A 13230-nucleotide genomic window follows, 5' to 3' on the forward strand; every position below is an offset into this window, starting at 1 on the left:
AATAGTATAAGGAGCTTTATCTTAGGTGCCTATGACACTCATTAGTCTTAGAATGAAAACCTTTTGGGGTTGTGCCTTTAAGTCAATTCATTGAACACGTCTGGAACAGCCACTGGGATTGGAATAAAGTGCTAAATTTAATAAGTTGCAATGACCAGAAACACAATCTTCTGAAGGATACATATAATCATTATAAAGTGGTTTAAATAAATGCGAGCTTCTGTATTACACAATATTGAAGTCTGGAGGCAGGCATTCTGGGGTTTTTACAGCAGCTCTACATTGTCATCAGGAACTTGGACTCTTTTTTTCTTCTTATCTTTCTATACTCACTGCATGGGCTTGCATCTTCATAGTTCAAAAATGGCTACAGCACCTCCCAGTCCCCAGTGTCAGCCCAGCTCCCTGCTGTAGCCATGTTCTAGGTAGAAAAAAGGTAGATGGGTAAAAGCTTTTTTCTCTTAAGGCTTTATCTCTTTATCTTTTTATGTGTAAGAGGAAGCCTGCCCTAGGGACTTCTTCCTACCCCTGATTGGCCAGAATTATATCATACGACCACTCCTACCCACCTAAAGAGGGGATTGTGGATAACAATTAGGACAGCCAAGCAGCAGTATTTATAGTTACTACTTTCTGTTAACTCTTTGAGATATAGACTTTTATGGCACCAAGGAAAAGGCCAAGTTATTTACATACAAAGAGATAATACTCCAAGAAGTTCCTTCTTATCATTAAATTATGCATTTATTTTTTTATGTCCAGCTCCCACTCGGATAAGTTATGCATTTATTCAACAAATATTTATTTTTTGTTGGCTAATATGTATCAGATACTGTTCTAGGTATTGTCGACAAAATCAGTAAACAAGAGAAAGTTGCTGCTCTCATAGAGCTTTATATTCTATTGAGAAGAGGAAGGCAATAAACAAATATAAATATATACATTTATATTTACATATTATATATGGTTATGAATATCCATATTATGGATGTACATGGGTATGTATATAGCTGTGAAGAAAGGAAAAGTAGGGTAAGGGAAATAAAGAGTGATGGTAGATATTATTCCATATAGAGTGTTCAACAGTGTTCTCTCTGATGAAGTGATATTTGAACAGAGACCTGAAATAAGTGATGGATAGATGGAGAAATGAGGGACTATCTGGGGAAGAATGGTTCAAGCAGAGGAAACACAAAGTACAAAGACCCTGAGGAGAGATGAATTTGGCATGATCAAGTAAAAGAAGGGGACCAGTATGACTAGAGCACAGTAAACAAAGAGGGAATGTTAGGAGGACAATGGGAGGTATAATATGTTGGGCCTTATAGGCTATAGCAGAGATTTTATTGTTAGGGATATGGAAAGTCATTAGAGAGCTATGAGCAGACATTAGCACAATTCAATGATTCAAAGAATCATTTTAACTTCTGTGTGTAGAATAAATTGAAGTATAACAAGGATAGAAGCAAAGAGACCAGTTAGGATGCTATTCAATTTTTCAGAAAATTAATGGTGGTTCCAACTATTGTAATATTACTGGAAGTGATGAGTAATGAGCAGTTGCAAGATATATTTCAAAGATAGTTTAAATATACATAAGAATCAAGGATCCTTCAAGGTTCTAGCTTAATAACTGGAAGAATGGAGTTGCTATTTACTGAAATAGAAACTGCAAGAGAATAAGACATTGTATGGGTGGAATTGGAGGATGGGGAATTAAGAGTTTGTTTCTGGACATTTTAGGTTTGAGTTGCTGGTTACACATCCAAATGCATGTTGGATGATATAAAAATGTAGAATTAAGGGTAGAGGTTGAGATTGGAGATATAAAATTGGTAGTTTTAATGTATGCATTATTTGATTGATAACTTAATATTACCAGAGCGGGGTATATTTTGGAGGCAGGAGAAACAGTTTCTTACCTGATAATCTTCATTTGGGGACATTTAGTATTTGGAATTATAATATTTATAAGTCATTGCCACTTTTTAATCAGTGTTACAGCATCATATTCTCCGTTAATTATCTTACTGTTTAGGTCACAGTGCTGTCGATATCACCAAGGTGGCTAGAAGACATCGCATGTCTCCTTTTCCTCTGACATCTATGGACAAAGCCTTTATCACAGTCCTGGAGATGACTCCGGTGCTTGGAACAGAAATCATCAATTACCGAGGTACTATTATGGTTGACCATTGCCCTTTCTTTTCTTCATTTTTTTTTCAAATAAGATTAATGTAACATTAATGCACAGTTTCCCTGAAAAAGAAAGATTATTAACCATTATCACAATTATCATCATTCTTTTTCTTCTTATTTCTACTCAATAAGTAAATGGCTAAAGACCAGCCTTAACAGTATACTTAGTGAAATCCATTAAACCGCCTTTTCATTTAAAAATGGAAGAAAATCAGCTGTGTTTCTGCTGTCTATCAAAATATCAATACTGCAAACTAAAGAAGGGGTTCTCACACTGAGTGGGGAAAATAGTTAACTCTGAGTCTATCTGATGTATTTTCTGTCAGAAACGGGAGACAACTAATGTGTCTTGTAATCATCTTTTCTGATTGGAAAACATGTATTTAAATGTAAAAATGTAAAAAAAAGAAATTAATTTATCCATGCATTACTAACACAATAGAAAGGTAGCATTTCCCAGTAGTTCATTTTTTAATAACTTCCATTTCTAAAAATTCAGCATCGGAGTTGTATTTAGGCATCCAGTCCCAGACCAGGCTATTGAGGAGAACTTCCAGCCAATAAAGCTTGTGGTTTCCTCCCAACATCAAGAAAAGAAGTTACACTTGGTGCAATCTGAATAAAATACAGTTTCTTAATTTGTTATGTAGAAAGAAACAACACAAGAGAATTAATTTTATAAATAAAAAACTTTATAGAACCATAAAACATTCAAACTACAATGAACAATAGAGAGCAAAAACACCCTAATTTTTCTTCAAGGAAACTCAGAATAGCAGAAAAAGAATAGGATTAAGGTCTCAAAATTTACATTATTCCTCTTACTACATAATTGTGCTCCTCTTCCAGCATTAAATTATAAAAAATAATGGCAGCTAACATAATGGTGCCAGATTTTAGCTCTTTTGTCTGTGTTCCCACATAGACAAGAATTGTTTTTATACAGTTTGCCCTTATTCTACGTCTTAGGCTCACATTATTTTAGGTATGAATATCGTTAGGCTGAAACCATTTGTTTTTGTTTTACTCCTCATTAAAGGAAAGATTAGAAAACTCACTAGAGTAGGGGACTAGTCAGGAATTAACTATGTGATTTCAGAAAAATTTTAATGGAATCATTGTTTATTATTAAATGTACAATATTGAGATATTTATTGATATCAGCAGAAACCAAGACATTTTCAGAAAATATGAATGTAAGCCTAAATTATAAAAATTAATACTTTTACCTATTATAAAAATAAATTAGTCATCCCTGATTTTTCATAATTTCAGAGGAGTTCCCTTAACATCAGTCCTTAGAAAAATCTCACCATGTATTCCAAGTCACATTTAAAGAGACATTCTAGTTTAAAAAAAAAAAAAAAAAAAATTTTGGAAATTGCCATTTCATTTTCCCTCTAGGAAAAAATGCCATCAGATGTATTCTCTTTTCCCTTCATGTGCTTGTTTCCCCTTCATTTATTCATCAAATTAGTTGTCACTTGTAAATGAGCAGATTCTTCATAGATGGTAACTTTTTGTCAAGTGTTTACACCTATGATGATGAAAAGTAATAGTTAGGTTTGCATTGAACCTTTGAGTTGGATCAAACTCAATTTTTTATGTGAAAGAGTATTATAAATTAGACCCCCTATACACTTTGATTTGTGGTTTAGAAAACATCATGTATAGAAACATAATTTACTTTGTTCAATAAATATTTATTAAACATCAACTAAATGTTAGATGCTATGTTAAGTCCTGTATATGCAAAGATGAATAAAAATCAAACTCCTGCCCCATGGATTTCATAGCCCAGTGCAGAAGAGATAGGTAAATTAATGTGGTACTTGTCTCCTTTAATTGGCTCCTTTACAGGCTTGCCTTCCTTTGTCAATTCCTTGAAAAGCTTTCTTTCAGTTTTTTTCTTTGGCTCTTTTCATATTTTGTCCATTGACTTCAGATGGCCTCATGCAGGCTAGTAGTTTCAGATACCATCTATAAGGTGAATTTTAAATCTGTACCATTGCCAGCACTTGTCCAAGCTCCAAACTCATATCATGTTCTTTTTTTTTTTTGAGACAGAGTATCGCTCTGTCACCAAGCTGGAGCGCAGTGGCGTGATCTCGGCTCACTGCAACCTCCTCCTCCTAGGTTCAAGCGATTCTCTTGCCTCGGCCTCCTGAGTAGCTGGGACTACAGGGGTGTGCCACCATGCCGACTATTTTTTGTATTTTTAGTAGAGATGGGGTTTCACCATGTTGCCCAGATGGTATCTATCTCTTGACTTTGTGATCCGCCCACCTCAGCCTCCCAAAGTGATGGGATTATATGTGTGAGCCACGTACCTGGCCCCAAACTCATATTCTAAATGTATTATGTATCTGCTGCTAGTAAATGTAACATAACAAATACTAAACTTACTTTCTCTACCTCTACAATACTTGTTTTTCTACATCCTCTTAAGTCTGTCCCTTGTTCTGCATTACTTCTGTTATTGTTTTAGTTTAGATCTTTATTATTAACTTCCTGAACTATTGTAACAGGCTCTCCTCCCCCTGGTTCAAATCTTCCCCATCCGTTCTCCAATTTGATGTCAAAGTAATCTGTTCAAATTTTCTAATTTGTTATTGACACTTCCTATATACAACTCTTCAGCAATTTTCCCACAACCTCAAGATAAAATTCAAACTCCTTGACATGTCATAAAAGGCCCTTTATAATCTGATTTCTTCTAATTTTTTCGTTTCTTATCCTACCTCCTTATCATCAGAACTTGCTTCTCCCTAAACCTAACATGACAATTCTTACTTCTTATTCTCTCTTACTCTAAGCCTTTTATATATATCTTTTTTTTTTTAAGAGATTGGGTCTCACTATGTTGCCCAGGCTGGGCTTGAAGTCTTGGTCTTAAGCAATCCTCTTGCCTTAGTCTCCCAAAGTACTAGTATTACAGGTATAATCCACCATATCTGGCCCCTTTGCTTATATAGTGTTTGCTTGGAAAAACTTTGTCTTACTTCTCTTCATATTAACTACTTCTAATTACCACATATTCCTTAATATCAAGCTTAAGATGCTTCTCCTTTATAAAGTATTTTCTGATGTCTGCTTCTCCCTTTTCCCTTGCTGGGTTAAACATCCTTTCTTTGTGTTCCCATAGCACCTTGTTCATATGTTTTATAAGACAACTGACTGACATATTTGTTCACTGTTAATTTTAAATACCCTAATAAATAACATGTACATAAAAAAATGCAGAGTACTGTAAGTGTGAATCACTGTAAATTGAATTGTCATAAGTCAAATAAGGCCTAGAAAAAAGAATAGAAGTTCATTCTCACTATGCTTTAGAATATTTTCTTTGCCAAGTACATTTGCATTTTACTGAGCAAACCCTTATAGTTGGTTTTGATTTCAGCTAGATGCACCTCTAAACTATTTAATTTCATTCATTAATCACTGAGTAGGAAAAAGTATTTGGGGGGAACCAAAAGGCCTTTACATTCTATGAAATTACAAATATTTTGCCTCTGCAAACACTCTAACACCTACAGTTGCAGAAGCCCTTAGAGGAAAACCAATGTTTAGTAACGGTCTAGGACCAACTGAATCTAAGAATGTATATGAAGCTGTGACATCTCTAAAATGACTTTTTGTATGTCTAAGAAGGTTCAAAAATAATCCCAGAAAACTAAGGACTTAACATATAGATAAAATGCTGAAAGTGATTGTTGTGAAGGTCAATAGACCATAGGGAAATCTATGAAGGAATTTCAGAGTATATAGTACATGAAATACTTTGTATATAACAGTAAGAGAGTAACTTGAGATCAAATAGTCTCTCTTATTTAAAGACAAGGGCACTTAGAACCAAAGAGGTATAATAAGAGAATAGTTATGGTTACAACAATTAGAACCCAGGATTCTTAACTCCCAGTCTAGTATTCATTTCACTATAGCATACTGCATCTCAAATCAATGTAAAAATTATTCTTATAAAGCAAGTGCCTAAAAGTGTTTGCATATATAAGATGTTTTCTATTTGTTTATCTATTTTGACTACAGATGAATTTTCTATTGTCTCTGATCTGTCTTTTAACATATCACTATTTTCAGCTCCTATCTGCCAGCAAGGTTTTTAAGGAACAAATATTCCACTGATAGGCATTCTTGGTATAACCATGGATGATAACATTTGTAAGACTACGATTTGTAATTCATTTTCTTTATTTGTAAAATGCATGATATGAATAAATTACAACTTCACACTTGGTACAGTACCAACTGCTATAAGGCAGATTAAAATATTCTGGCACCATTCCCTGAAATTCCCAATCTTTTTCGGTATACAATGGAAAAACTAGAGGTTTTTTTTTTTAATACAAAGGATTTTACTCTCTTGGGAATTTTATTTTAGAATATAAGCTCTAAGCTTTTTTAAGATTATATGATTAAAGACTTCAGTGTCTCTGACCTAGGTTTTTTGTTTTTCCACTTTAGCAATTCTAGTCAAGAAACCTTTAAGCTTTGCTGCTGGAATTAAGTTTGGAACAGTGAAGTATCTCTTTTGGAATACTGCCCACAGCACAAAGGCACATGTTCCCATCTATGACTTCTAGCTAGTTAGCTGCCTGAACATAGGCAGTTATCTTAAGCTGAGATTCGCTGCCCTTTAGAAGCTCTTGATTCCAAGAGCTTACCAAGTAGGAAGTCCTTACCAACGTCATACTGGGAGTTCATTAACTCTTCCTGATGGTTCAGGGGCTGAGAGAGAATAAGGAAAAAGGAAATACGGTATACTAGAAGGAACTTTGCCATCAAACACTCTTTGGCTCTTTTACTTGCTCTACCTTGTACTAGCCAAGTGACCCTGAACAAGCTACTTAACCTTTCTGGGTCTTATCTCCCTCCTATGCAAAATGTAAATAATGTCTACCCAATATAGGGTTATTGTAGGATACTATTAAAGGATATAATATACATATAAGAAATTTCATTTTCACTAGCCTGCTTTATTTGGAATTTAGCAACTGCTTCCCATTCCTGTGTTCTCCCAATATGAGGATTCCAAGGGTATAGCCCTGAGATAAGCACTTGTAAATTACAGAGTCAAAGCTAAAATTGGCTCAGCTCCATTTGTGGGCCCACATCTGGATCCTGTATGCATTTTGATGTAATCAAATTTTAATTCCACCCACCAGATTATTCAGTAATATATCTCTGTCTCATTAGGAAATTTAATTAAGCAGAAGTTTTTATTTATTTTTTATTTTTGCTCTTCTCTGATTGAGCTATACAAAATTGAAGTAAAGAATTGAGATAGCTCTTCAGATATTTCAAGTGAAAGCATATATTTTTATTATCCACATTACTGCCTTCATTTTCTACCTTCAGTCTAGTAAGGTCTTCACCTAGAATGATTCTACTTGCAAAGGGATATTGGTCTGTCCTGGCATTTGCTGTCTATTTTTTAATTTTTCCATGAATGCAGCCTCTTAAACTCATTCATAATTCCCTTCAGGTATTCATATCTCTTTAGACTCATCATTCCATGAACTTCATTACACTGCTAAATTATGCACATCTCATTATATTCTTCTACTTCTGCATCTTATTACATCATTACCTTTATACTCCCTGCATTCTTCAAACTGTACATTTTACTAAATTCTTCAGTATATTTTTGTGACATATGTGTGTATGTATGTATAATCACAACTTGTAAGTAATCATGGTATCTTTATATTCAAAAATTATATTACCAATCAGCATTCCGTACATGTGCTTTCAGGTGCTTTTTTCCCCGGTATTGTGGGTCCCACTTGTGTGCTTTTACCACAGTACTTATTAAGCCTTCTTGTTTAGGAGGGTTATTTTTATAATGATGTAATTGAATAAAATTACTTATTCACCCAGAAATCAGGTCTATAACCTTGGCCTAATTGCCTTATGTTGCAATCGGGTGGACTAATTTTCCTTTCTCACACTTCCTTCTATGCATACCACTATATATGTCCCTATATGTTATTTTACTTTTTAAAAAAGTATATTATAAATTAAAATGTAGAAAAATAAAATTTAAAATTAAAAAAAGCATATTACAAATGTATCTCTTTCAGCAATTTTAGTAGAAAATAATCCAGAAAATAAGGGGGCTTCATTTTTTCAATAGGATTTTTAAAGTTAATTTACACATCTTTTATTGACCAAATCTGTGGTTAAAATAAGGTACAGTCTTTAGGTATGATTCTTAGTATTTCCATTATTTTCCCATAATATTGAAAATATTAATATTTCCATTATTTTCCCATTAGAGCACCTAGTGCTGCAAGAATTACCTTTTGACTGTTTTCTCAAGTGAAGGCTTTGCAACTCTTATCAGGCCATTATATTTTCACATTTTCCACATACATGTTTTATTTGCTGTAGTTTATTAAGCAATTTTAAAATTGTGTATCTTTTTGAAGTTCTTCAGTCTATAGAATTACATGAGGATTCAGAATGTATGCAGTGGAAAAAAAATGTTTCAGCTAAAATGGAAAGAAAATAGAAATTTTGTCAGAAGGAATGACATAAAAATACCTTTTTCCAGTAAAGAAGGGTCCCCAATTTGTTTAGAAATTATAACCCATCCCTGTCGATTCCTAGGGTTTTATTGGTGGAATTATGAAAATTACTGAAAGTGATAAGAGATAAACTTAAGTGACCGTAAAGGATTTGCCAGTACCAGCAGAGCCATTTTTTAGTTTGAATTGATTCACTTTCCCATTAGAGCACCCAGTGTTGCAAGATTTACCCTTTTAACTGTTTTCTCAAGCAAAGACTTTGCAACTCTTAGCAGGCCATTAGCTCACCCCAAGTAGCAGTGGATAAGTATCAGGGAACCACAGTTCTTTCCTTTATTTATGAAACAAAAGCATAAGAAGAAAATCAGAGACACAAAGATTTAAATCAATAATATGTTTGTTATGTGTCTGAATGTATATAAGATTGTAATTTATTTGCAATAATCTTCAAAACTTTAACTCAATTTTTCCAAATATGGAATTTATTGACTATTGTCTACAATCTTGTTTTCAGTTTCTATAAAATTCTCTTCTGCAGAATCCCAGTCTCCTTGGTTAACTTCCTAAAAACAAAAAATATGAACCATTAGTATATTATCATTTGGATATAACAGTGAATGATTTGGTAATACTGTTGCAACCCTGTGACTATAATGCCTTGCTAATTTACTAACTTTGATTTTAGCAATATGGAAATAAGCCACCAGTTTTTCTTCAAAGTCGGTATCATAGTTGGCATTTTCGTATGTACTTCTTCTTACATCCCAAATAGGAGCTTTGTTTCTTCATACATTTTATTTTATTTTTTATTTTATAAAATATTTCCTACATGTAAACTTTATTTTTTTAATTAATGGCAACAGTAATATCCTAACACAGGACCAGTCATTGTTGGAAAGTTAGGAGTTATTTTTAGAATACTAAGATCCGTGGTTTACAGAGAAAGAGTATATGGTTCAAAATTATAGAAACTATGGCAAGAAAATATTTTTTCCTGTGGAGCCTGTAGCTAATAGGACAATGATTGAGAGATTACCATTAAAGAAGAATTTAAATTATTCAAACTACAGAGTGAACATTTTCTTTGTTTGCACAAAATCCTGACCAACAAATTTACCCATTGAATGTAAGTGCTACCCACTTATCAGTGACATCCTACTCATTTGACCAGGGTGTGGCAAAGTTTTCATCATTAAGTACTGAAAAGAGTGGGCACTTGCTCTCAATTGAAGCATTTTCTGTGACCTCAAGGACATTTTAGATATTTTAAAAAATTATTCCCCCTAAAAAAAAAATACCTCTTTCATTTTAATTAGGTTAAATGCTTTTTATATTTACACAGTTATTTTAAAAGCTTAATGTTTTATACATAGAAATGAATATATGTAACACAGATGGAAGTTATAGTGATAAACATGAAACACCAACCCAACTTAGTAACTAATTCATTACCAATTCCATTGCAACTTTTTGTACTATTAAATCATGGCTTAATCGCTTCTAGTAATCATAATTTTTGTATTTATTCCAAACTCTATAACCTTACATAAAGCTTATTTTATTTTATGACATAAGAACTGTAATGGTTTCCTTTACTCATCACATTGCCAGATAATGAGCATCCTTAGATGGAAAAAAAGTGCACAATGCTTTTCAAAGTGCACCACACAATAGCACTGTGAAGAAGCTATGTATTTTATAAGTATAGGAATTTTATTATATTATTCCATTAACACAACTTCTGGAATAACTAGATTAATGAATGTGCTGGTTTTCAACAAAGATCCTAACCCCTAAATCATTCAGTGGTTTTCACTCTATAGACATATAAAGCCTGTAATACATAAGCATGACCTATATAGCACACCAAAATTTTGTCTATGGTTCTTCAAATAAAGATGTGAGAAATAAATTACATTGGAACATTCTTGAGGGCATTCACCATGTTAAATGTTTATTTTAGTATCTCATAAATAGCCATGAAACTTTATGAATGTTATACAAGCATATCTCATGTTATTGACTTTGCAGATATTCCTTTTAAAAAAAAAAAACAAACAAATTGAAGGTTTGTGGCAGTCCTACATTGAGCAAGTCTCTTGGCACCATTTTTCAAACATGTATTCCTTCATGTCTCTTGTCACATTTTAGTAATTCTCACAATAATTCACACTTTGTTATTTTTACATCTCTTATGGTGATCTGTAGTCAGTGATCTTTGTTTTTACTACTGTCATTATTCAGGGACACCACAAATCTCACCCATATAAGGTAGCAGACTTAATTGATAAATGAAAAATCTGTTAATTCTGACTGTTCCGCCAATCAGCTTTTCCCCTTTCTCCCTGTCCTTGGACCTCCCTATTCTTTGAGACACAACAATATTGAAAGTAGGCCATTTAATAACTCTACAACGGCCTCTTAAGTATTCAAGTGAAAGGAAAAGTTGCTTGTCTCTCACTTTAAATCAAAAGCTGGAAATTATTAAGCTTAGAGAGGAAGACATGTCAAAAGCCAAGATAGCCAAAAACCTAGGCTGCTGGTGTTACAGCCAAGTTGTCAATGCAAAGGAAAAGGTCTTTAAGGAAATTAAAAGTTCATTAGACCAACATTCCCTTAAACCAAAGCATAACCCAGAGCAAGGCCCTAACTCTCTTCAATTCTATGAAGGTTGAGAGAGGTGAAATTCTGTGGAAAAAGGTTTGAAGCTAGCAAAGATTGGCTTATGAGCTTTAAGGAAAGAATACATTGCCATAATATAAAAATGGAAAGTGAAGCAGCAAGTGCTAATGTAGAAGCAGCAGGTTTTCCAGAAGATCTATCTAAGATCATTGATGAAGGTGACTATACTAAGCAAAATATTTTCAATGTAGATGAAACAGTCTTATATATTAGAAGAAGATGCCCTCTAGGGCTTTCATTGCTAGAGAGGAAAAATTAATTCCTGTCTTCAAAGCTTTATAGGACAGGCTGATTATCTTGATAAGGGCTAAGTTGAAGCCAGTACTTATTGACCATTCTGAACCCACGACCTTTAAGAATTACGCCAAATCTTCCCTTCCTGTGCTCTATAATGACAAAACTTGGATGATAGTACATCTTTTTGCAGCGTGGTTTACTGAATATGTTAAGTATGTTGAGACATATTATTCAGACAAAAAGTTTTTTTTTAAATATAACTTTTCTAACTAGTCATCAAAGAGCTCTGATTGCAATGTACGAGGAGATTAATGTTGTTTTCATGCTTGCTAATACAGTATCCACTCTGTAGTCCATAGATCAAGGAGTAATTTCAACATTCAGATGTTATTTAAGACATACATTTTGTAAGGCTACACTTGCCATAGATAGTGATTCCTATAATGGATCTTGGAAAAGTAATTGAAAACTTTCTGGAAAGGATTCACCATTCTAGATGTCATTAAGACCATTTGTGATTCATGAGAGTAGGTCAAAATATCAGCATGGACAGGAATTGAGAAGAAGTTGATTCCAACCTTCATGGATGACTTTAAAGAGTTCAGCGCTTCAGTGGAGGAGGTAACTGCAGATGTCGTCAAAATAGCATAAGAACTAGAATTAGAGATGGAGCCTGAAGATGTAACTGAATTGCTGCAATCTCATGATGAAACTTGAACAGATGAGGAATTACTTCCTATGGATGAGTAAAGAAAGGGGCTTCTTAAGATGGAATCTACTGATAAAAATGCCATGGACATTGTTAGAATGACAATAGAGGATTTAGAATATTACATAAACTTAGTTGATAAAGTAGCGGCAGGGTTTGAGAGGATTGACTCCAGTTTTTGAAGAAGTTCTACTGTGGATTAAATGCTGTCAAACAGCATTGCATGCTACAGAGATATCTTTCATGAAGAAAAGAGTCAATCAATATAGCAAACTTCATTATTGTCTTATTTTAAGAAATTGCCACAGCCACCCCAGCCACAAACAAAAACATTACAACTTGCTGAAGACTCAGATAATTGTTAACAAGTTTTTTTAGCAATAACGTATTTTTTAAATTAAGGTATATACATTGTTATTTTCACATAATACTATTGTACACTTAATAGACTACAGAATAGTGTACACATAACTCTTATATGCACTGGGAAACCAAAATATTTGTGTGAATCACTGTATTGCAATACTCAGCTTATTGCAGTAGTCTTGAACTAACCCTGCAATATCTCTAAGGTATCCCTTAATTCACTTTTTTTAATGATGCAAAGACTCAAATCTGTACATGCGTCACCTTTCCAAGTAACCCTCGTAATCCCTTGGACTTAGTTAATATTGTTCCTACTGATGGTCATTTAAGCAGAGTAGTTTTAAGATTGCCTTTTCAATTCTTTTGGTGAATAGTTGATGTGTGAAAAAAGATCTTTCAGTAACCTCTCACGTAGATTATGTATAATGGTGGCCTTTAAATGTTGCAGCATCAATGCTGTTATAATGGGCATGAGTAAACCTTTGA

The 13230-nt window shown here is 33.6% G+C and overlaps 1 protein-coding gene across 50 annotated transcripts in view; it reads left to right on the forward strand.

Annotated features, from left to right (window-relative positions):
• Positions 1-13230, forward strand: part of GPHN (gephyrin) — a 689342-nt gene that overhangs the window by 546661 nt on the left and 129451 nt on the right. For all 50 annotated transcript variants that reach the window (XR_013521272.1, XM_078335184.1, XM_078335182.1 and 47 more), the window contains one exon: positions 2039-2176. Coding sequence is in view for 49 of the 50 variants with exons in the window: in XM_078335184.1 (XP_078191310.1) it covers positions 2039-2176 (138 nt within the window). In the remaining variant the exon portion in view is untranslated. The remainder of the gene's footprint in view (positions 1-2038; positions 2177-13230) is intronic.

The sequence above is a fragment of the Callithrix jacchus genome, chromosome 8, assembly GCF_049354715.1.
Source record: "Callithrix jacchus isolate 240 chromosome 8, calJac240_pri, whole genome shotgun sequence".
Classification (NCBI taxonomy): domain Eukaryota; kingdom Metazoa; phylum Chordata; class Mammalia; order Primates; family Cebidae; genus Callithrix; species Callithrix jacchus.